Genomic DNA, 25,964 nt, shown 5'->3' with positions numbered 1-25,964 from the left:
TTTGTATTTGTTGAAATTGCTTTTGAAATTTTAGTCATAAATTATTTCCCAAGGCCAATGTCCAGATTGGGGTTTCCTAGCTTTTCTCCCAAGATTCTTGTATATTGAGGTCTTACGTTTAGATCTTTAATCCATCCTTAGTTAATTGTTATATATGGTGAAAGGTAGGGGTCCAGTTTCACTCTTCTTTATATGATTAGCGAGCTATCTCAGCACCATTTGATGAATAGGGAGTCCTTTCCCCCTTGATTATTTTCATTGATTTTGTAAAAGATCTGATGGTTGTAGGTGTGTGGCTTTATTTCTGGGTTCTCTATTCTGTTCCATTGGTCTAAATGTCTGTTTTTGTACCAGGACTATGTTGTTTTGGTACAGTTTGATGTCAGGTAATATGTTATTTCTGGCTTTGTTCTTTTTGCTTATGATTGCTTTGGCTATTTGAGCTCTTTTGTGGTTCCATATGAATTTTAGAATAGTTTTTCTAATTCTGTGAAAAAGGCTGTTGGTAGTCTGATAAGAATAGCATTGAATCGGCAGATTGTTTTGGACAGTATGGCCATTTGAATGATAGTGATTCTTCAAATCTATGAGCACGGAATGTTTTTTCCATTTGTTTCCATTTGTTTGTGCCGTGTATGATTTATTTCAGCAGTGTTTTGTAGGTCTCCTTATAGAGATTTTTCTCCTCCTTGGGCTACATGTATTACTAGGTATTTTATTCTTTTTGTGGTCATTGTAAATGAAATTGCATTCTTGATTTGGCTTTCAGATTGAACATTATTGGTGTATAGAAATGCTACTGATTTTTGTACATTGATTTTGTATCGTAAAACTTTCCTGAAGTTGTTTATCAATTCTAGGAGCCTTTTGGTAGTCTTTAGTGTTTTCTAGGTATAGAATCATGTTGTCAGCAGAGAAAGATGATTTGACTTCTTTTCTGATTCTTAGTTTTTTGATGGTTTATAATTTATTAGTGTTCTTGACTATTTTGATGTTTCAAACTGCTGCTGTGTCCTTGTGACATGATCCAACATTTAAATAAATCACTTTCTTACTTTCTGGCATAAAAATATATTCCAAGTTCATCTTGTACCTATTCTGCCTCAACCCTGGAATCAGTTATTTCCTTGAGGAGCCCTGGTTTCTTTTTCTGGGAAATGGTATTAAAGACCAAGGTCTGGGTGGGAGATGTGCTTATTACTTCTGGTGGGCTTTTGCTTTTAGGATAATTCACCAGAGAGCTGGGGAATGTTGAAAAAAACACTTAGATGAAAATTCTCTGGTAAGATTTCGTTTTAGATATTTGCTATATATATATATATATATACACACACACACACACACAAATGCATATATACCTATACATACCTCACATGTATACATTTATGCAAATACATGTCCTCATATACAAACCTACACATGTACATGGTGATCTTTTATACATCATGAATACCCATTGTTATCTATGAGGTTAAATTTTAACAGATTATAGCTATTTCTGTGAATAACCAAATTTTTTTATATGTGTAATTTCTCCATGTCAATATTTTTGTTTAAAAGCATTTTGTATAAAACTTGATCATAAGGGGATAATTTTTATGTTTTTAAAACCTCTTTGTTTCCTATTTTTAGCTTGTGACTGAAGTTGAATTTCTATTAAACCAACAAGCAGAACTGGCTGATGTAACAGGGACTATAGCTCAAGTAAAACAAAAAATAAAAAAATTGGAAAACTTAGATGAAAATTCTCAGGTAAGATTGTGTTTTAGATGTTTGCTATATTATACAGTATAATAGTCATGTTTTGGCGGGAGTAGGTAGTATAAACCCTTATTATTAATTTCTTTATTTTTATTTTTCCATCAGTTACTGGGGTATAGGTGGTATTTGGTTACATGAGTAAGTTCTTTTAGTGGTGATTTGTGAGATTTTGGTGCACTCATCACCCGAGCAGTATACATTGCACCCTATTTGTAGTCTTTTATCCCTTGCCTTCCTCCCATCATAACAACATTCTGTATATTAGGCACAATTATATTGGTCTATATTCTGTTTTGTTCAATGCAGGCCAGAGGTGACACTACAGATATATCATGTAATTAGTTGTAAAAGGAGGTCACTGAGACAATGGCGTGAACTGTTTCAAGCCCACCAATAAGAACAAGGGCATAAATTATTTTGGAGAAGCTAGAAAAATGTGTATCAAGAATGATATAGGTGCTTGGAAATGATGGGAACATACAAGAACATAATTCCTTAAATGCCCACTTTAGGATATATGCAGTTTAACCAAATGGAGACTCACATAGACATTTCTACTTATTCTTACTATCTGTGACCTTGAGTAAATTGATTTCTAATCCTCAGTGTCTTCATCTATAAACTGGGGATAAAATGACCTACTTTGCAGAGCAATTGTGAATATTCATTTAGATGAATATAAAGCACCTGGCACAACACTGGGCTGTATAGTAAACACTCAAAAGAGGCAGTTTTCATTTTCCCTGCTAGTCTTAAAGTTTGGACTAATGGCTTTAATACTTAAAAAGCTCTTAGCTTTTATGTGAGAGCAAGGCCATGCTTTTTATGTAAGAGCAAGGCCACACTTTTTAAGATGAATTCTCAGCATACAAATAGATTTATGGGTGAACCATGAGTATGTGAAAACAAATATTGAAGAAGCAACAGTTATGATAACTAGTTCTGGAATTATGCTTGTAGATCTGTGTGATCATGGGACAATTTACATATCCCTATGGTATAGTAGAAAGAGGAGGCAAACTGGTTTGGAAACTAAGGGAGACAATTTTTTTCCATTTAATAATTTTTCATTTCTAATTGTGGTAAAAACACATAACATGAAATTTGCCGTCTTAATCATTTTTAAGTGTTCAGTTCAGTAGTGATAAGTAAATTCGCATTGTTGTGCAACAGCTCCAGAACTTTTTCATCTTATGAAATTGAAACTGTATACCCATTAGATACCAGCTCTCCATTTTAAACCTGGTTTTCCCACTAGATAGAGAGGCCAGTCGTTTCCTCATTCGGGGTTTCAGTTTTATTTATTTTATTTTGACAAACATTTCTTGAATCCCTACTATGTTCAAGTCTCTACACTAGGGGGAGTGAGTAGTTGACAGAGTGGAGGCAAAGCCACTAAAGGTCATTGTTTGACATAGAAACCCTGTGACTTCAGGTATGTGAAGTAGTCCAGGTACATGACAACTCTGATGAGCTTTCTAAGGCTGAGATGATATGAAATACATTTGGCTGGTGTGTATACCTCATTTAATACAGGTGGTTATTCTAAATCCACACATATTAGGAGAAAAAAAATCTCATCCACGTTCTGGGTGTGATGTGAAATTTTCAGTTTCTATAACCAGAAATGCATGAGCTTCTAATGACATCACTGCTGCAGCTAATTATTATAACTGTAAGTTTTTTTTGTTTTTTTTTTTTTTTGCAGCCTGAAGAAGTAGACATCAAATTGTATTTTTGGCAATGTATCCTTCTTGCTCAAACATTTTGCTTCTTAATTATTTTCTTCTTTTTTTCTCTATAGGAACAGAGATCATGTATTCATTATTTTGTTTCTTTATTACAATCAGGAGCTATTATCAAAGGCCCAGTTTGTGATATTACATGGACACAAGCTTGCAGCAAATCACCATTATGCACTTGATTTAATCTGCCAGAGGTGCAATGAGCTACGTTACCTTTCTGATATTTTGGTTAATGAGATAAAAGCAAAACAGATACAACTCAGCAGGACCTTCAAAATGCATAAACTCCTACAGCAGGTAGTGTAATGAGAAATGATCCATTTCTGAAAAGGAACACACATTTTTTTCCAGGTCCTGCTAGCCTGAAGCACCTTGCCCTTCTGCCGCATGGAATACTTTTTATCTTCTCAGAGGTTATATGGTCAGGGACTGGTATAGCTTTGGGATTAAATTTGTAAGAAGTCTGAAGGACTGAGTTTGATTATGATTTTTTTCATCCATCTACCAATGAACTATTCATGAAAGATCCAATATAGTTCAAATTTTGCCCTTTGTTCTAAATATTGAGATTGTGGAGTAATGGCTTCCTTTGTATTTTGGGTACATCTCTGAAGCCTCCACTGGTGATGGTTTGTACTTGGAACATTTTTAAAAGCCTGGGGGGCATTTTGCTAAAGCCTGAAACTCCTTTCACATTTCATAGTACAGAAATAAAATATTAAACAGTGACTGGAAAATATTCCTGCATGGCTTGTGGGTTTGACCCTTTTCATGATTAGGCAATGAATTGACAGGTCACCATATGGACCTGGTGTTGGCAGTGGAATATAAAATAGGGGTATCACTTACAGACATTATATCTGAACATAAACATTTTAATCTTTACATCTCATTCTTTGGGAAGGAAACTTTATTCTTGTCCTTAGCCATCATTAAACATTTGTATTACACTTTATATTTTTCTAAGAATTTCGTATTTCAGTTAACTGATTTTGGGAAAGTAACATGCAACTAAAGTGTTAGTGTTGAGAAAATGGTCAGACTCCTGCTGCAGAATAAATTAGTTGTTGTGAAATAAATGCAGTGTTTCCCAACCTTGGCTGTGTATCAGCAATACCTGTGGAGCTCTGTAAAAGTATTCACTTATTTAGGTGTTCATTTATATTTTTTCTCATGTGAATAATACAAGTAGAAGTAATAAACTGACTTTAATGCTGAAAAAAAAAAAGTATAAATGCCCAACTTATGGCCCAGAGCTACTGAATCAGAATTTCTGGAGGCAGAACCCAGATATCTTTATTTTTTTTTAACAGCTCTGAAAGCATTTCTGACTCACAGAAGCCAGAGGCTGAGAAACACTCACTTGTTGGACAAATATGTTTTCTCTTTATTAATTCATGTTTTTTTTTTCTTCTTGATTTTCTTACCAGGCTCGTCAATGCTGTGATGAAGGGGAATGTCTTCTAGCTAATCAGGAAATAGATAAGTTTCAGTCTAAAGAAGATGCTCAGAAAGCCCTCCAAGACATTGAAAATTTTCTTGAAATGGCTTTACCCTTTATAAATTATGAACCTGAAACACTGCAGTATGAATTTGATGTAATATTATCTCCTGAGCTTAAGGTAGAGGCTTTTTTATTTTCAAATAAATATTTAAAGAAAATTATAATTGCAGTACTGTGGGTAGGAGGAGTTTTACTACCTCACAGCTAACTTTATGTCAAATTGCACTTACATTGTCCTCTTAGGGGTGATAATAGTGCCACTGTCAAGCATCAAATAATTCAAAGGCATATGTTTGCTACATAATGAAGAATAATTTCCTTTTTGAGCTCCAAATCCATTATTTTAAAACTCTTTTTTATGTGCTAGGTGTTCTCACACATATTTTGTTGTGCATCACTGGAGAAAGGCCCAAAGCTCTTCTATAATAGAATGTTGGATCCATGTCAAGAGCACTTTACCCCAAACATCTTTCCTTTGTGCTGCAGTGATCATCAGCAGATGCTCTGTGGATGATGTTGCTTTCCTACTCAGTTTGAGAATGAAAGCATAAAGATAGGATTTGGGTCTTCTTGGAGAAGGAGGAGCAGGCAGAAGTTGATGTTAACAGGGTGGAGAGCTATAGGTTAGTTCAGTACTGCCCCCTTGAAAATGACATGAAGCATTTTCCACATTGTAGATAAGAGCATTTGTGATGCTATTTGCTGCTAAAATGTGTAGTTGACTCTAAGATTGGAGCAGTATCTAGATCCATGCTTAGCAGAATATCCTAGGGGATGCCCCAGGAAATCAGAAATGTAGTCATGGCAATAGCCAAGTGATTCTCTGGAAGCAACCAAGCTTAACTCTAGCTGCCTCAAAGCATCTAGGAGAGGTACAAAGGTGTATTATCCATTGGTGACTCTGAGGAGCCTGCTGCAACATAGAAGACTATAACAAGAATGTCCTACATGGTAAAATGTAACAAAATATTATACCGATGTTATTCATTTGATTGTTTTTTATAACTTGGTGGCTTTCTTATGCTAAACAGGAAAGAGCAATATGCCTTCTTTCCCAGCCATTATCCGATTCAGCCAATGAACCAATGAAGGGCAAATCACTCTATGCAGTGACCAATTTCATGACTGCTTCTTGGTAATTTTTTCCCTCAGGTTATTTTGGTTGAGATTTTGGTTTTATATCCATGTGAACATAATACATTAATCTGTTTTGTTATTTTTCTAAATGTCTTGTAGTTATATTTTAAACTCTAAATTGTTTTTTTGACCATCTGAGTTTGAGAAATGTAATGGGGTTTGTAATGACCTCATTTCAGAAAATATTTCCTATAATTCTTATACAACCTGCAGGTTCAAATGAAGACTATACAACTCAAGCTTGAAAACATTCGAAGTATATTTGAGAACCAGCAGGCCGGTTTCAGGAACCTGGCAGATAAGCATGTGAGGCCAATCCAATTTGTGGTACCCACACCTGAAAATTTGGTCACATCTGGAACACCATTTTTTTCATCTAAACAAGGTAAAATGTCTTACTTTCTCTGTCTCTTTTTTTCTTGCTATTGTTTATATTGTTACTCTTGATGTAAATACTGAGTTTATTCTTCAATGCTGATAGATGAAAATTTCACTTTAGCATCTTTGGTCATATTTATATTGTGCAAGGCAAGAGTCAGATTGAAGTTATTGTACAGTACTAAAACATAGAAGTAATATAGTACAGTACAAGGAATTGTGAACATCTCAGTACTGAGTACTCCAGCCTTGAAAATGAGTATGAAAATTTCACCAGCATCAAACTTGCATTTTTTTTCAGCAGGTGAAGGAAAGTATATGAAGCTAGTATACACATGTGTGCATGCACACACACACACACACACACATATTTACTGCTACTCTAGATAAGCAATGATTTGGTTCTTTTTTATTTGTATAAATTTGGGACTACAAGTACATACAGTTTTGTTACATGAATATATTGCATAGTGGTGAAATATGACTTGGTTCTTATAAGCTTCTAGTAAGTGAATGGCTTAGATAATAAAATGGATTGCCTTTTCTAAATAAATGCTGTTAAATAGAATAATTTTGTTGGTAATTTACTATTACAGAGTTCATTTTCTAGTTTTAATCTCCTAGTTTTATCCTGTAAGATCTATTTTCTTTCTAAGTTCTATGAAAATAATAATTATCCTTATAATGTGTTGAACTACTCCGGATATGGATGGCTCAGGGGTTCCCTTGAGCTGCCTTTGGGGCTTCTTAGAGGAGAGTAATTTGGTCTTTAGAGCACTAAGTAAGTGGAATGGGTGAAGATGGGAGTAAATTTGGTCTGTCTGATCTAAATAGAATCAGAAGCTTCATTAGTGTAGGAGAACTGCTTTGGAATTCAGAGAAGGCTTGAGCCAAGGATAATGAGCATAAAAATAATAGCTTATATCTAGCATGGATCAGATTTTCAAAAGGTGATGAAAGCAGGTAACTAGGCTAAGATTATGAAAGTTACATGTTTAATACTTATGAAATATATAAATATATTTACAAATAAAACTATAAGTAATGTCTTAAATACAATATCAAAGATATAGCAAAGATACAAGGAATATTAAAACTACTGGAAAAAGAGTAAAGATAACAAAATAAAAAACAATAAGGGGATAAAACCCAATATCTATGAGACTAAAACTGAAATAGGTTGATATTCTTGAGCAGAAGATAGACCTCGGTTAGATTTCTGACTCCGTGTACTGGCTGTGTGTCCTTGAACAGTTCACTTAGCCTCTTTAGCCTCAGTTTCCTTACCTGGACAATAAGGACAATAATACTTACTGACTCCAACAGGTTATTGTAAAGATAGGGTGAAAAAAATTGAAGACTATAAAAAAATACTTGATAAACTGAACTAGTCCTTTCCTCTGGTTAAAGCTGCTTGCTTAATTGTCCTCTAAAATCTCAACTGCTCGTAGAGGTTCTTAAAGTGGTACACCTTGAGTTGAGGAATGGAGTTTTGGGGAGACTGTTACAGATCCATGCAAGTCATTAGTCACTCATTAGCACATTTTGTTTTGTATTGTTTCATTTTTTCTGATATTATTTAATGGCATTACAATTTCCTTCTGCAGTGGGAGTTGGATACTCTTTCTTTCAAGCATGTAAACTTTTTTCAAAAGGTACCCATCTTTATTATATTACTTTTGCCAATACATTTTTCTGAGTTTGTGTGCATGTGAAAAACCAGTTTGGCATCTAAAAACAGCAGCAGTTCATTCTTGCATTCTACCTGCAAGTAACTTTTTCCTGTTTTTCATAATAACCATCCATTATTCTCTTTGTATTATGCTTATGTTGGAAAATGACTATATAAAATGTAGATTATGCTTATAAACTCAATGTCTTTCATAAAGTGACCCCCAAAAAGAATAAAGAAAAACAATTGGCGATGCTAAAATGAATCAGGCCTTCTTTTGTTTAAGATACTTCATGATCCAACTTTTTGTTAGGAGTAGCTTGGATTTGCTTCAGTTCGAGACTGCCTAATGTATTTATGAGGATGAAGGCAGCTTAATAAATAAGTGACATGGATGGATAAATGTTTTTATCTATTATAAATCATGCTTTGTAAATTAAATCAAAACATTATTTATGCTACAAACCTTGTTCATTGTACCTAATTGCTGTATGAGTAATAGGGATTGTAACAATCCATTCCAAAGAATTTCTTAAGACTTTTAATCGCTAAGCCAAATATATAAAATTTGGTCAACTCAAAACATAAGTATTAATTTCTCATAAAAATGAGTCAAACTGTTTTTTTGTTCTTTGCTTTTATTTTAGTTTTTTTTTCTTTTTGCATCAAATATAATTCTGCACCTAGCACAGGGCCTGGCACTTAGCAAGATGTAATAAATATTTGTAGAATTAACATTGAATATAGAGTGTAGTTATGGAGAATGAGAGACATTGACAGCGAGGAATAAAATGTAAAATGTGACTTGAGCCCCTAAATCTGGATCTTTAGCCTAGATCTTTCTTCTAAGCTTTGGACCTCTGTTTATAATTTGCCTTTTTGAATATCCCATAGGCAACTCAGACTCAACATACCTCAGATTAACTCATCTCTCCTGCAATCTTTCTACTCTTCATCTTGGTGAATGGCACTATGATTTCCTCAGTTGCCCAAGCCTGGGACCTTGGTTCCTCCTTACTTATGCCCTACCTCTAATTGGTCAAAAATTCTATATCCTGTGGATTTGTGCCTACTAAGTATCTCTCTCGAATCCATTCACTTTTTTTTTCATCCCCACTGCTATCCTTACTGCCGCTTTCCTAATCCAAGCTAACATCATCCTGGCCTTGGTAACCGTGACAGTCTTTCTGTCTCTTCCACTTACCCTGCCCACTTTTTCTTCCCTTTCCTAGGTGTCTTACTTTGTGGACATGACACACACTGTTCTCTCTCTAGAACACTATTTCCTTTCCTCTCCCTTTCCCACACGTTAGCTTCTACTCCTCCATCAGATTTGCTATTTCTAGGCCACTTCCTTCAGGTAAGCTTTTCCTCCCCAGATCTCCTCCTTCTCTGCACCCCTGTTTGCTTAGGTGTTCATGCTGTGTGATAACAAGTACCCTCAAATTTCTTCTTGGCTTTAGTGGAATTGTCTGCTTTCTGTCTCTCTTGCTAAACTAAGCTCTGTAAGGGCAGAAACTGTGTGAGTTCATCTTTGTATCCCCAAACACAGAGCTTAGCATATGGTGTAGGTGCTCAATCATTTTGTATGTATTTATATTGTTAAAAATGAATACATCTACCTTGCTTTGAAGAATAAGATGTGTTTCTCATAAGTTGTGCATATATTTATTTTGTATCTCTTAATGTATTTGCAAAGAATTAATTGGCAAAACTAATAATTGCCTCTTAAGTTACCTTTAGAAATAAGTTTGGATCTCTGTAGAACAGGCTTCTTTGAAGTGGAGCATATTAGTATCCACTGAGAAATTAATTTTGTATAATTCCAAGTTTAATATATATTTACATATATGATGATATAAACTTGAAGTTTAGATAGAAAGTATATTTTAATAAGTGAAAGTGAAGTATGGAGTCTAGAGAACATAGCAGCCCTTCGTTTTCCTGAGTGTGCCTGTAACTGGCTCCTGCTGAGGAGGGAAGGACAAAAGGTTTGTTCCTTTCATGGAGAGAGGAGTCTCATGCAGCCTGTGTGAGCAACAGCCTTTTCAGCAGCCCTGGGAATTAGGATCTAAACAATCTAGTCTTTGGTTGGACCGTGCCTTTGGCTTTGTAGGAACATCTGGATTCCTTGCTTAATAATACAGTGGCTCACCCTTTTTAAACTAAATATTTAAAAAATAAAGATGAAAGCTTTGAATTTTGATGACATGTTTAACATTTTATCATGCTTTGGAAATGTTTACATGGTGGTTAGAAACATTCTGAGAATAGATTATATGAATTTGAATACCACCTCTGCTTCTTGGACAAGATACTAACCTTAGTTCCTTATCTAGAAGATAGGGCTAGAAGTTGTTACCTACCTCTTAGGATGATTTTGAGTATTGAAAAAGAAGATATATGCATAGCTCTTAGAACAGTGCTCAATATGTAGAAAGTGCCAAATAAGTGTAGATGCTCTAATTAGTAGATTAAACTTAGATTTTTTTCAAAATTCTTTTTGATTGAGTTAATCAATGAGCTACAATTTGATTAAATGTTTTTGTGTCAGAATGAATACTAAATCTGCAAATAATTATGAGCACTAACACCTACCTCAATGCTTGGCAAGTAAGTGAATGTTTGATGAATGAGAGAATGGGTGAATACATAGCAAAATCATGCTCAATAAGAAGCTGAAATCATGTGAGTAAGTCCAACCAAACATTATCTTCTCTCGTGTGATTTTAAAATACTAATATAAACATATTGGAATATTAACTCAAGTTATTTAATAAATATATATGTATTTCTATTAAAAGTGCTGACTTTAATTCTGGTTTGAAATTCTTCTTTCACATTTCTCTACCAGGGAAGAAGACTTGGAGACAAAATCAGAGCAACTTAAAAGTAAATATCATTAATTAATTCAAAATTGACTTTATTGCTTTAGTTGCAGAGTTGGTATGAGCCTTAAACCATATTTTTCATTCACTAGACAAATATTGTGTCTTTGAAAGACTATTTAAAAGAAAAAAAGCTGTTGCTGCATTGTGTTTCACTGCATTACTGGCATATCCCCAGATACGCCAGTTTCTCAGTATGAGCTGTTTCTCAAGTGCTGGCTCAAGGTTAGAATCATTTCTGTAGAACATCTTGTATATGTTCCAGCTTCTTTTTACCACCGCCCACCAGCACTTCAATAATCATAAATAAGCATTGCACCTTTGTGCAGAATAAACTTTCTTTCATGAGCAATTCCAGTCCTACAAGTGTGAAGCACACAGGACAGGTTCTAATGGACCATGCAGAGGCTAACTCTTAGCTCAAAAAAGATATACATTCTTTTTTGTTGTTGTTTTTAAAATTTTTTAGAGACAGGGTCTCACTATGTTGCCAAAGCTGGAGTGCAGTGGCTGTTCACAGGGGTGACCATAGCTCACTGATGCCTCTAATTCCTGGGCTCATGCCACCCTTCCACTTCAGCCTCCTGAGTAGCTGGGACTACAGGTGTGCATCACTGTACCCAATCTACTTACTTATTGTTAGATACAAGATATCTGTAAAGAAGTAGACTCATCATAGCTACAACATCCCACATTTTCTTTCCTCTCTCTTTTTTTTTTTGAGACAGGGTCTCGCTCTGTTGCCTAGGCTGGACTACAGTGGTGCGATCATAGCTCACTGCAGCCTCAAACTCCTGGGCTCAAGAAATCCTACCACCCCAGGCTCCTGAGTATCTTAGACTACAGGCATGGGCCATTATGCCTGGCTAATATTTTTAACACTTTTTTTGATAGACAGGGTCTTGCTATGTTGCCAAGGCTGATCTTAAACTCCTGGCCTCAGGTGATCCTCCTGCCTTGGTCTCCCAAAGTGTTGGGATTACAGGCATGAGCCACTGCTCCCAGTTCCCAAGACCCCACATTTTCTTCGTGTGTTTTTTTGTGGTAAATGAAGATGAGAACATATTTTTAAGGGGCAGTATAGCATAGTGGTACAAATTGTAAAACTAGACTGCCTGGCTTATAATCCCAGTTCCATCACTTACTGGCTATATAAACCTGGGTAAGTTCTCTGGAACTCAGTTTCCGTATATAAAATGGGCATAAAAATAGAACACTCTCATCATGGAGTTAAAGATAAAATAATCTAATATTTGTGAAGCACTTTGAACATGTGTGGCATATGATAATGCTCTAAGTTTTAATATAATTAATAGCAGCCTAGTGAATGGTCTATACTGATATACCAGGCCTGGTTATTATTTTGTACAGCCACAACTTCTGGTTTCAAGAAAGAAACAGGGTGAATGCCAAATTCTGTAGTAGTACATGTTGTAAAATCTCTCCAAGCCTCAGTTTTCCTATATTTAAAATGAGGAAAAGAATGCCATTGCTTGCTAAATGCTGTTTGGATTAAATATAATATGTGTTAAGCACCTAGGACTATGCGTGCCTAATATATAGAAAGTCGTAATACACGTTTGTTTCTTTCATTTGTAATAAGTAGGTCACATTTTGGGGAAATATTTAGCTGATAGATACTGTACTTCATTTTGGGTTCTAGTTGTCACAAAGAAATGTTACATTTACTTGGAGGTCAGGCTTTTGGCAAGCTCAGCTGTCCAATACAGCTGAGATTGGATACCAGGAATACACTTCAAATGCTTCTTAAAAGAAATAATCATCACAAATCTTTTGCAGTTGACTCGGTAGGCCAGTCCAGGTCCTTTAGAGTCTGTAAAATAAGGCAATTTATTAGAATTAGGGAGGCAACTTACAGCGACTAACATGTGGCAGGGAGTAGAGACAGAGATGTACAGGTTACAGTTATTTCAAGAAAGAATAGAGTTCTGCAGGTATCCCTGCAGCACAGCATTAGATTTTATCATATTCAAGCTTATGATGATGCCATCGAATCATTAGGAAAATGTTCTTCTAGCTTAACCCAGATCTTAGAAAAAAAAAAAAGGAAAAGGATCAGTTATGTCGTGTGTCTTTGATTAAAGAATTCCAGGATTCATGTAATATTTTCTAGAAAGGTTTCCATCAAAAATCACTATGGTTAAAAAGATGATTGGTTCTTCAATGAATACCCTTTAGTTATCTAGAAAATTAACTTTTTATGAATCAACCTTATTTTCTAAGAATGCCATATAAATAAAGAGTTAATACATAAAATAAGTTCTAATTAGTATCTTAAATCTGTTTTCTTAGGCAACTCAAATCACTTTTTACTAGTACGTATCAAAGTTATTTTGAAAAAAAATCATAGTTTTATTTTTCAATTTATCTTCAGAGTTAGGACCTAGAATAAACTTAATTTGAGCTGGATCGCCTTGAAGAAGAATTATACCTACAAAGGTGCTAATTTAACTTTTATTTTCTGTATTTCAGATTGAAGTGTTGCATGATTGTCAGGAGAAGAGAAGTTCTGGTGAATCCTCCAGTTTGGACAATGGCAATAGCTTGGATGTTTTAAAGAAGTATCCTTTATTTATTAATATAAACTCACATACACATCTAACTGTGGGAGTCTGGTTCAGTGTTCAAGGCCAATGTGATTAGAAATTTGAGTTCACAGAATGGGGTTTTACTGGGTGTGATGAAAAGAGCATTAGTTTAGGTGTCAGAAGTCCAGGATTTAGGCCCAGCCAACCTATGGCCTGTTTATGTGATTTGAAGAAAATTAACTAAACTTTTTCAGAATGTTGGTATCTTCTTTTTTTTCCCCCAGACTGAAATAAAATGGAGATTTTTGTTTATCATTCTTAAAAAAAGGTTTATTATTATTTTTCATTGACACATAATCATTGTACATATTTATGGAATACAGTGTGAAATTTTGATACATGTGTACAATGTATAATGATCAAATGGTAATTAGCTTATCTATTAATTCTTCAGCTTTATTGATATATAATTGACAAAATTATGTATATTTGAAGTGTACAATGTGATGCTTTGGTATGTGTATATATTGTGAAATGATTACCATATCAAGTTAGTTAACACATCTATCACCTCACATAGTTACCATTTTTTTTTTGTGGTGAGAACACTTAAGATCTATTCTCTTAGCAAATTTTGGTATTCAAAATGAATAGAGTGGTACATAAAAAATTACAAAGGATTATACAGATTGATACAATGTTATTTTGTAGATGTTAATAATTATTTTGTTCACTGTTATAATGGTATATTAATATTCTAGACATAAGAATATTCATCTTTTTGATTTTATATTACAGTTGTAATTAGCAAGCATTTTGCAGCAAGTTGCATGTATACATATGTATGTATGAGATACATATATATATACACACACACATATATATACTGTAAGACTCTCAAATGTTAAATGCTTTAATATGCAAAAAGAAAAAGAAAAAAAAGCCAAAAGTATAAGTTAAATCAAATGGATTACTTATACTGGGGACAAAGGAAATGAGTTTTAAATATGATGTCAATTGGAAATCACATTGAAAGGAAAATATATTTTATTTTCCAGAGACAGTAAACAAAAGTATTACAGAAACAGGTGGGGCGTGGTTATTCATGCCTGCAATCCCAGCGTGTTGGGAGGCCCAGGCAGGTGGATCACTTGAAGTCAGGAGTTGGAGACCAGCCTGACAAACATGATGAAACCCCGTCACTACCAAAAAATACAAAAATTAGCCAGGTGTGGTGGTGAGCGCCTATAATCCCAGCTACTAGGGAGGCTGAGGAAGGAGAATCTCTTGAACCCGGGAGGTGGAGTTTGCAGTGAGCCGAGATTACCCCACTGCACCCAAGCCTGGGTGACAGAGTGAGATTCCGTCTCAAAAAATATATATATATATACATTATGGAAATATAAATATGACCTACACTTGGGGAGACCAGGGTAAAAAAATCTACTGCCTTCTTGAGAAAATTTCAGAACATTACTGGGAAAAGGGAAAAATAGTGCCTAAAATGCTAATACTTATTTTTTAGGGAAAAAAAGGGTATTAAAGTTCATAAACTATGCTACCCCAAAACAATAAAAACCTCAGACATTTAGGAACAGTTATTGTGAGTTTTTAGTACATTTATTCCTAATCTCAGTGAGTTAGAAATAAAGTTCTTTAAAGCTAATAGTAACCCTTGAGCGTATATATGTATATATATATATATATATATATATATATATATATATATATATGAAAGAAAGCGGGATATATATATATGTTATATATATATAATGAATATAAATGTAATGAATAAAAACCACCCATAAGACTATATATATATATAGTTTTTATTCTAGAAACCATAAAAGTAGTTTCATATTTTGATGCTAAAACAAAAACCATTGATAATTCCTATGCATTAGCTATTTTTACCTTCTCATGATGATAATACTTGAAACATTGCAATATAGATCTCAGTAATAAAATAACTGATAAATATGGTCTTTTCATTTTAGCCACGTACTAAATGAACTGATACAGACTGAGAGAGTTTATGTTCAAGAACTGTATACTGTTTTGTTGGTAAGCAACTCAAATTGTATTTGCCCTATCTTTTCCCGAATGATCCCTTGCTACATTCATTAGAAAGTGTTTAGGGGCAATCTTCTACTTCCGTCTCCTTCCTTGGTTGTCATATGGCAGCAGTGGGCATTTCTTTTGTTGTTTGATGCAGCATGGTGGTTAAACGTGCACATTCAGGCTCTCCCTCAGTAATGGGAGTGATTGATTCAGAATTTATTACAGAAGAGAAAATGTTCTCTTAGGGATACAGCCGATTGTTACAATTATTCCCAGGGTGCTATTTAGAGATTGTGATGTAAAAAACTGAGAATGGGATAAAATATTCTTTTGACAAAAATGCCATGATATTAATTTGGTCTGAAAAAACCTAAACACGTATTGCCAATTTAAGGAGAAGCTGATGACCTGTAATCTATGTTTTTATCTTGGTTTCTAGCTTGTTTCCTACACTACAAGCTACTCTGAAGGCCAAAGAGCTATTACTTTATTCTGCCTATTTGATTGGAAAACTTGACTTCCTTTCCTTGTCCTGCCTTCTAAAAAAAAAAAAAAAATCATGGATAACTTTGGGAAGTAGGAGATTTGAATTGAATTAAAATTGAAATAAAATTCAAAAAACTTCACCCTCAAATCCCTTAATATTCTGCTGTACCTACACCATTAGTAGCCCAATCAAATGTGCATGTAAATATTTTAAAATGCATGAATGTATTTATTTTGAGTAGGGTTACAGAGCGGAGATGGATAATCCAGAGATGTTTGATCTTATGCCACCTCTCCTGAGAAATAAAAAGGACGTTCTCTTTGGAAACATGGCAGAAATATATGAATTCCATAATGAGTATGTAATTGCTGAAATGAATATTTATTTTTTATAAAACTATTTAAAGTGCTCTCTTTACCAGTTTATTATATTTCACATAAAATCATGTAATTTTTTTTCTCTGAAATTTTCACAGCATTTTCTTGAGCAACCTGGAAAATTGTGCTTATGCTCCAGAAAGAGTGGGACCTTGTTTCCTGGAAAGGGTTAGTTAAATTATTTTTTAAAATATATAAATATGCACCACCAAAATAGCAACTCACTTATAAGAACAGATTTGGAGACAAGATAGGTACTTTATGTCTTTATGTTTTTGGAGAAGATATATTACTCCAGCAAGTATTTAATACCAAACCAAGTTTTGCTGCAGAAATAGATGCACTGGGATATCCAGAGCATAAAAATACCCATTCCATTCTGTGGTACCAAATGCTTCAGTGGCTCAGCTCTTGAACACTGACTCCTGGGTAATCCTAGTAATCCAGGGACCATCCTGGCTATGAAAATGTAAGAGTTGGGATCATCATAACAAAACCATCTGGGGCTTGGTTAATTTTTTTTTTGCCTAAAAACACCTTATTATTTATAGTATTTGTCTTATTAAAATACATGTAAAGTTTTAGAATTGGATCTAGTGTGACTTTCAGCCACCAAGGCATCCATCACAGGAACTTCACAGAAACAGAGAGCTGTCAGTTCTTTTCATTCAACAAAAGCATTTAGGGAGGCCCATTCCTCTGTGTCCTGAGTATGGTTAATACAATTGACATCCCAGGTTAGTGATCATACTCTCCTCCATTAGTTTTCTTTTAGAATATTTTTTGTCTATGCTTCTCTGCTTATGTAGTTTCTCTTCTTCCTGAAAGATCAGTTTTGTCTTGATTTAAGAGTTAATTCAATAGAGGTGATTGTTGAAAGCTTCAAAATAGATGTCTTATCCCAGAAAGTGTTTATGACATGAGAAGAGAATAAGAAAGAACTGTGCGTCAACCTTGCTCAACGTGTTCTAACTTAATTTTTTAATTTTTTATTTTTTGAGATGGAGTCTCACTCTGTCACCCAGGCTGGAGTTCAGTGGTGCGATCTCGGCTCACTGCAACCTCTGCCTCCTGGGTTCATACCATTCTCCTGCCTCAGCCTCCCGAGTAGCTGGGACTACAGGCGCCCACCACCACGCCCAGCTAATTTTTTTGTATTTTTAGTAGAGACGGGGTTTCACAGTGTTAGCCAGGATGGTTTCGATCTCCTGACCTTGTGATCCTCCCGCCTCAGCCTCCCAAAATGCTGGGATTACAGGCGTGAGCCACCACGCCTGGCTAAGATGTTCTAACTTTAAACACATTTAAATTATGACCAAATTCTTTCCTAACTTCCTCAAGCAATAGCAGTTTATCATTCCTTTAGACTCTATAGTATGTAATGTCTATCCTACTCATTGGAGATTTTGTTTACTGTGCTTGTGCACCTTTACATGTATACGTGAATTTTCTCCCAAACTTAATGGAAAGCCCTTAGATCCAGAGTCCATATCCTATATATTGTTGTATGTCTCATTAGGTTAGCAGCATTCTTAGCAACCAGTTGTGGTTTAATAAATGTTTATTGATGAATTGTTTATTTATTCAACAACCATTTACTGGTCACCTACTATGTACCAAGCATTGTGCCAGATAATGTGACTACCAAACCCAAATCTATTTAGGTATAAAAACAGGGAAATTATTAATTGTGTAGAAGGTGAGTTGCATTAGATTTGAAATATACAAATGGTCCCGGGAAAATCCAGAAGATGGGCATCTTACATAGAATGCGGGTATAAGCAATGGTTTTATAGAAGAGATAACTCATGAGATAAATGTTAAATAATGAGTAGGAGGTAGCCCATTCATGAGGGTCGTAGAAAGAGGATTCCAGGGAGAGAGAATTGCGTAAGTGCCTAAATGGATTATGCTACAATTAAAGTCCCAGTGATGAACCTAGGACTGTAGGCTCTAACTTGGAAGTCAGCTACAAGTTCATTCACTAGGGAATCAAGAGACTAATAACAGAATATATTTCTTGGCACCCTATTAGTTCATCATTATGCAAAAAGTAGGTTTTTATAGTTCAGACAGAGAAGACTCCATCTAAGCCTCAAGCTTGGCAAGTGGAAGTTCTGATATTACTTAGATAATTATGTGTCCTCCCACCAGATGCAATGGGCGTGCTGTTCTTGGAACATAAAAAAGGCTTTTGACCAGCTGCTAGTACAGTAGGCCCTTTAGGCCACATTTCCTAGGATGCTTGGTTACACTCTTGTTTAGCCTTTCTTGATGGCAAAAGTCATATTCACAAATTAGTAATACATTTGAATTTGTTTTTTATCCCAGAAGGATGATTTTCAGATGTATGCAAAATATTGTCAGAATAAGCCCAGATCAGAAACAATTTGGAGGAAGTATTCAGAATGCGCATTTTTCCAGGTACAGTAATTATTCAAGTATTGGATATACTCTTTCTGGAAGATATTGGGATATTTCTTAATTATAAATTCATTTTCTACTTTAAGTACGTTACATGTGCATATACGTATATGAGTTAAAGAGCAAATCCACCCTCCCCCCCAACACACACAAACACATTTGTAACTTCCCAGAGGCAAACACTTTCAGCACTTTTAGCTACATCCTGTGGTATTTACCTCCATAGCTCCAAATGACATGCTTATCTTTATCCTTTATACTATGGAAGATGAAGATTTAGCTCTCTTTCATGGCCCCCCCACCCAACTACCACATATACAAATATACTTCTTTTCTCTCAAAATCTCCACTGTAGTCATATCGTAATTTTGGTTAGATTGATATACAGTGTTAAATTAAGACTATGTGATTTCTTTGCTCAGATGAATCATGTGGTATAATAGGGTTGCTTTTCCTTCCCTTCTGTTTGTCTCGCAATGGTCTTTTTACTCAGTTTTCTAGATACTTATCGTTATTCTACCCCAACCTCTCCCAGATGTGGGAGTTACAAAAATCTCTTCTTATTACATTTAAACACATTCTGTTTTCTCTGAATTTCATATTCTTAAAGAAATATCTCCTGGAGTTTTCTGTCTTGCTTGTCTAGACTCACTAGGCCTGTTGCACAGCTGTCATCTGGGGATCTTGGTGAACATAATTTTTGGAACTCTCCTCACCTGTCTGTTGCATAGGCTCTCCTCCTTCCTAGGTGCCATGTCTTTATCTTTCTTGTTTACCTCCCTTGTTTGGTGGAACACATCCTCCAGTAGTTTTCCTGAGAAAGTGTACACAAAACATATAAGTTTTTGAGAGTGTATGTGCCTGCAAATATCTTTATTCTACCCTAAGACTTCATTGCTAGTTTGGCTGTGTATAGAATTCTAGGTAAGAAATAATTATACTCAGAATTTTGAAGGTATTGCTTGATTGTCTTCTAGCTTCCAGTGTTGCTATTCAGAAACCTGATGCCATTTTAATTTTTGTTCCTTTGTAGGTGACTTAGTTTCTGTCCTCTGAAAGCTTATGAAAACTTATTTTATTTTTAGTGTTCAGATGTTGGCACTATTTTTATCCATTATGCTAGTATTAGGGTGATAACTTTGAATTTGGAACCTCCTGTCCAAATTTACTTGGAGTTTTTCTTTGATTTCCTCCACCCAATTGTCTCCATTTGCTCTTTTTGGAATTTCCGTTGTACAGATATTTCATATCCTGGACTGGTCCTCTAATTATCTCATCTTTTCTATTTTCCATTCTTTGTCTTATTACTCTACTTTCTAGTCCTTCTATTGAGGTTTCCATTTCTGCCATTGTGTTTTTAATTTTGAAGGGCCCTCATCCTTTTTCTGTTTTTTCAATGTTTCTTTTAATAGAATTCTATATTCATTTTATGAATTCAGTATCTTCATTCATCTATACAAAGATGATAATAGATTTTTCTTTTAAAAATGACTTTCTTCTCCCTGCCCAGCTTCTGTTGTCTTCACGTTGCTTTTTTTCTTCTATTTCTCTTTGTTTGGTTCCTATTACCCATCTTTGATGCTCTCCTCAAATGTCTGGTGATACTTGTTTGTCCACTTACATTAGGAGTAAACACTAAAAAGCTCATTGGAAGTTTCCAGGACATATGTGGGTTTATTGAGCATGATCCTCATTGTTGAGTTATTCGTCTCAAGCTATTTGCTTGAAGGGATTCCCAAATACCTGTATCTTTAGAGCATTTCTATTAGGCTGGTCAGATTCCTTGAACTGCTACCTTGTGTATAATGATCTGGATGCTAGTGTTGTGGTAGCCAAGTTGGGAGAAAAGGCTGAGGGTCACTTGTTTGAGATATAACATGGAGAGTACTTGAATATTTTTCAATATGGTACTCTGCCCTAAGTTGAACCTTGTATCCTTTAGTCCATAGGCCCTGTGTTTTACTCTTTCTAGATAAACATCCATTTTTCTGCCAAAGGAAGCGAAGAGAAGGCACCCAGCTGTGCAAAGTGGTATGGTTATCTGAGAGCCTTATTGCTTTTGTTTAGGTTTTCATGCCATTTATTTTCTTTTTGTAACAGCTTTATTGAGATATAACTAAAATGCCATCAGTTCACCCTTTTAAAGTATACAATTCAGTGGTTTTACTATATTCACAAAGTTGCACAACCATGTTTTTATCACTAAAAAGAAACCAGTACCTTTTAGCAGTTACCCTCCCTTTTTTCCCCAATCTAAGCAGCCCTAGACAATCACTAATCTACTTGCTGTCTTCAACAGATTTGCCTATTCTGGACATTTCATATAAATGGAATCATACAATATGTGGTCTTTTGTGTTTGACTTCTTTCTTTCATTTAGCATAACATTTTAGTGGTTCGTCCATGTTGTAGCATGTACTAGTTTTTTATTCCTATTTATGGTTGAATAATATTCCATTATATGGATGTATAGCATTTTATGTATCCATTCATTGATTGATGCACATTTGGATTGTTTCTACCTTTTGATTATTATGAACAATGCTGCTGAGAATGCTTTTGTATAAGTTTTTCTGTAGACATGTATTTTCATTCCTCTTGGCTATATACCTGGGAGTGAAAGTGCTGGATCATATAGTAACTCTACATTTAACTTTTTGAGAAACTGCTGGACTCTTTTCCAAAGTTACTGCACCATTTTACATTTCCAACAGCAGTGTATGAGGGTATTAATTGCTCCATATCCTCATCAACACTTGTTATTATCTAATTACTTCTTAAAAAGACTTTCAACAAGCATCCTTTCTTGAACCTCACATTTACCTCCCACTTTCAGAGGTACTTGGTGTCTATAATCCCTGAGACTTTGTGGAGGGCAGGGAGGAGATGTTTATAACATAAATTGAGTTGTTCCTTGGCTTTTTCCTCCACCAACTTGAAATCCACTTTTCTCCAGTGTGCTCGGTTGTTGACCACTTCTAAGTTTGGTTTCCAGTTTCCAAATTTTGCGCAAGTTTTCCCCTTGCTCATCTTCTTCATAACTTTGTGATTTTGCCTAGTAAAATAACTTTTCCATCATTTTAGTTGGTTGTCATGAGTGAGGAAATCTAAATGCATGTATCAAGTTGGTGCAAAAGTTACTGTGGTTTTTACCACTGAAAGTAATGGCAAAAACCGCAATCACTTTTGCACCAACCTAATAGCAGTCCTCCATCTTTAACTCTCATTTGAATTAGATTGTATGTTGGATTTTACCCATATTCAGAGGAGAGCCATGGTTCTTATTCAGGCGTATTTTTCCCCAATCCCTTTGTGTTCTATGCTTTATGCACATTTCATCCTAAATATCTGCATTTTGCCCTAACTATGGGCCCCTACAATGTTCCCAGAACCCAACGTCATGACCCTTATATTTATAGGGGCAATGGGCCAATTGCTGAAGTATAGCACCAGTTGATGAGGGCTTTTTCTTGTTATATTAAAAATTTTGTTCTCATATCCAGTCTGATTTATATTCAGCACAACCAATTTCTTTTCTGAGCCCTGGCTTGTAGAGCTTGGTCTTCTGTGAATTTTCTTGAATATATTAAAGAATGTTTTAATCATGTTAATCTATAGTCATTCCCTGCTTTCACACCTTTTAAGCATTCCACATCAATATGAATTTATATTTGAAAACTTTTAAATCTTTGAAATGTTGAAATTGTTTACCTCTCCAATCCTTGAAATAGTGTTTATGGTAGTTTTTCAGATATATTATGTCTTATAATTTCTGTACTATAACAGTGATTTTTCCAATAAATATTCTTTGAGATGTAAGAAACATTGGGGCATTAGGTTTCATCAATGAACACTTGGCATTTTCACAGGTGCATGTCTTAATTTAATTTTATTGATATTTATCTTTTAATGACAGGAATGTCAAAGAAAGTTAAATCACAAACTTAGACTGGATTCCTATTTACTCAAACCAGTGCAACGAATCACTAAATATCAGTTATTGTTGAAGGTAATTATATGAAGCATTTGTTTGTTTCTTTACTTTTTGAGTCAGATATGGCAGAGCGATTAAAAAGGAAATAGTTTATTAGGAAGCACTAGAAATAGGTAGGCTCAATGACTGGGAAGGCTGGATTTGGCAGAATTTTGCAGTGTGCTCCATCAATTCACTGTGGCTACAAATGCCATAGGCATAGATATCAGGCTGAGAATATCTGGAGTCTTAGCTATTTAATTTTTCATACAAGTTGTGTTGATTTCCGCACAATGTTTTACTGAAGAACTTTAAATATTTGTAAGAAGAACTAAACAAAGCAAATATTTCTTATAGTTTTGAGGCTGCATTTCATAGGGCCTTCCTAATGAAAAATGCAAATGGCACTCCCCTAGTATAATGCGAAAGGATTGCTAGAATCTTGCGTTAAGTATAAATACAATACGGCTTGTTTTAAAGTGAATTTTCATAATATTCTATGCTATGTGCATTACGAGTGCATCATGACTAAAACAAATTACTGTATGTAGAGGACAAAAGAACCCTATGTGTAATGGCTTTAAAAATTGATCTCTGATGTGTCTTAATAGCTATTATACTTCAACTCCAGAAGCATTAAATGTCCTTTGTTTTATACTATTCAGTCACTCTTCTACTTCCTCTATTTTGACAGCCATTAAACATATACTGCAGCAAAGAGCACGTAAAAGGAATTACTCCAAAATGTGACATTATATTTGGATTCCAGCTTGAAAGCATGTTAGCCAAAAACTTATTCATTTCAACCAGATATTAATATCTACCTAATATTAATTCCTGATTTCTAATTACAGGAGCTATTAAAATATAGCAAAGACTGTGAAGGATCTGCTCTGTTAAAGGAGGCACTGGATGCAATGCTGGATTTACTGAAGTCAGTTAATGATTCTATGCATCAGATTGCAATAAATGGCTATATTGTAAGCACATTTTAATAATTGTTGGAATTTTAGAGGGTCAGCATCTCAACGTCCCTTTTCCCCTCCTGGAACCAATTGAGAAATAATGTATAAGAATCAGATAAATGGAGATCAAAAGTTGATGTTACTACTGATAATGCTAAGTGGAGAATTAGCTTCAGATCAGCAGCCAAATGGATTTATGAGATAACCTTTGTCCCCAACAGTCTTCCCCCAATTCCAGACCTGGGAGATCCTGCGTAAGGAATGTTTGAGTCAGCTAAGAAAACATATTGTTCCATAATTGCTGCTTTCCCCTATAGATAGGAATAGATAGGAAAGAAAAGAATCAAATCTTTAGCACTTGTGTAGCCTTTTAACAGGTTAGCTCCACCCAGTGGGAAAACTTGAACTGGTATATATCATGCACCAATCAGGATTGAAGAAGAGATGGGGAGACTTACCCTAGCTGAAATACCTCCAGATGATATGAAGCCAGAGAAAAGGAAGTTTCTTTTGTCCCCCACCCCCACAGTAATTTTGTACTTATGTGGTGCATGCCATGTTTTAACATACAAAGTTAAGTTTTTAAAAAACATAAATTATTCTTCAGGGTTTTAGTAGCTAAAGCTAAACCCTAACATGTTGATGTCAGAGAGCTGAATGTAGCTTTGCTTTCTACTAATGGGTTTTGATTTTCCATTCTAGGGAAACTTAAATGAACTGGGCAAGATGATAATGCAAGGTGGATTCAGTGTTTGGATAGGACACAAGAAAGGTGCTACAAAAATGAAGGATTTGGCTAGATTCAAACCAATGCAGCGACACCTTTTCTTGTATGAAAAAGCCATTGTTTTTTGCAAAAGGCGTGTTGAAAGTGGAGAAGGCTCTGATAGATACCCATCATACAGTTTTAAACACTGTTGGAAAGTAAGACAATTTGTATCGGGTAATGTAGTATTGTTTCGTGTGTGTGTGTATCTCCCAGTTTGTACATTTTTTTTTGTTTCAAATGAGTAGGTTTTATACTTTCGCTGCACATCTTTGTTTTTTTTTTTAAATCTTAAGTCTTATGTAGAAGTCAGATGAATCATAACTTCTCTGCTTGGAGTGAAGGTGAGGGAATTCAGAGCTTTGATTCCTCCCTCTTCTCACTACAATCCTAGGTATTCCCCAAGGGGGCTCCCTAGCATCCTGAAGAGCACAGTTTAAAATTATAAGGAGTGTCCCAGCCTCCTCATAAGCACTCTCTTTCGAGTGACACTGGGTGGAGTTCTTGGTCTTGTTAGAAAGGAGCCTTATGCTACAGGAGAGACAGGGAGGAAAGAGTTTCCTCCTTTTCCTCAATGCAATTTAAAAATGGATAACTTTTGTGTTTAGCGTGCCCCCACCTTCCTTTCTGTGTTCCTCGTCTGCACCCTTCCTGGGTGTTCAAAGCCACCTATAGCTGAATCCTTTCCATATCTGTCCTGTTCCATCTTTCAAAATTACTTTATTCTCTCCTATAAACAAAATCCCCATTTTGTCCTAATATTAGTTTGTTATTAAAATGAGAACAGTATTGTTTGGGGAAGTTATTGACAACCCAACGATACTTACAGCTGGTTTCTCCAATAGAGAAGAAGAACTTCCAATTCATATGAGACCCATAATTGACAAATTTGAATTTTTTTACATCTAATGCATTTCATCTTTTGAATTTTAAATTCTAAAACCAATATAGCGTTTGTCACAGAAAATTTCAAAAATAGAGAAAACAATTGTCCTTAATTCCCCAACCACTATCACGTTAGTTACTTTTCATGAGCATGTTCTTTCATAGTTTTCATCGCCAGTATATTTGACAATCGATGAAGTTTTCAGCAGCAGTTATAAAGAGGACAGGCAGTATGTTTTGAGACAGGCGTGAGATATTTGTATTAGGAGACTACCTATAAGCAGGCCTTGCTTTTGATTCTTCCCATAGGGTCAGCAGCCCCTAGTTGTTCCCAACAAGGTTCCTGCCCAGGGTCGGGTCAAAAAGAAGTAGTTCTTCCTATCGTGTATTTT

The 25,964-nt window shown here is 35.1% G+C and overlaps 1 protein-coding gene across 9 annotated transcripts in view; it reads left to right on the top strand.

Moving 5' to 3' along the window:
* The window catches only part of MCF2 (MCF.2 cell line derived transforming sequence), a 122,801-nt gene that overhangs the window by 85,802 nt on the left and 11,035 nt on the right, over positions 1-25,964 (top strand). For 4 of the 9 annotated variants that reach the window (XM_055267372.2, XM_055267370.2, XM_055267373.2 and 1 more), the window contains 14 exons: positions 1,633-1,752; positions 3,612-3,803; positions 4,937-5,128; positions 6,361-6,532; positions 8,133-8,180; positions 11,052-11,089; positions 13,579-13,667; positions 15,632-15,698; positions 16,424-16,539; positions 16,658-16,727; positions 18,891-18,983; positions 22,900-22,992; positions 23,811-23,936; positions 24,624-24,845. In XM_055267372.2, coding sequence (XP_055123347.1) covers positions 1,633-1,752; positions 3,612-3,803; positions 4,937-5,128; positions 6,361-6,532; positions 8,133-8,180; positions 11,052-11,089; positions 13,579-13,667; positions 15,632-15,698; positions 16,424-16,539; positions 16,658-16,727; positions 18,891-18,983; positions 22,900-22,992; positions 23,811-23,936; positions 24,624-24,845 — 1,638 coding nt within the window. The remainder of the gene's footprint in view (positions 1-1,632; positions 1,753-3,611; positions 3,804-4,936; positions 5,129-6,360; positions 6,533-8,132; positions 8,181-11,051; positions 11,090-13,578; positions 13,668-15,631; positions 15,699-16,423; positions 16,540-16,657; positions 16,728-18,890; positions 18,984-22,899; positions 22,993-23,810; positions 23,937-24,623; positions 24,846-25,964) is intronic. The other 5 variants (XM_055267371.2, XM_055267377.1, XM_055267376.1 and 2 more) reach the window with 2 other exon arrangements.

Source organism: Symphalangus syndactylus, chromosome X (assembly GCF_028878055.3).
Source record: "Symphalangus syndactylus isolate Jambi chromosome X, NHGRI_mSymSyn1-v2.1_pri, whole genome shotgun sequence".
Lineage (NCBI taxonomy): Eukaryota > Metazoa > Chordata > Mammalia > Primates > Hylobatidae > Symphalangus > Symphalangus syndactylus.
This window is presented reverse-complemented; position numbering and strand designations above follow the sequence as displayed.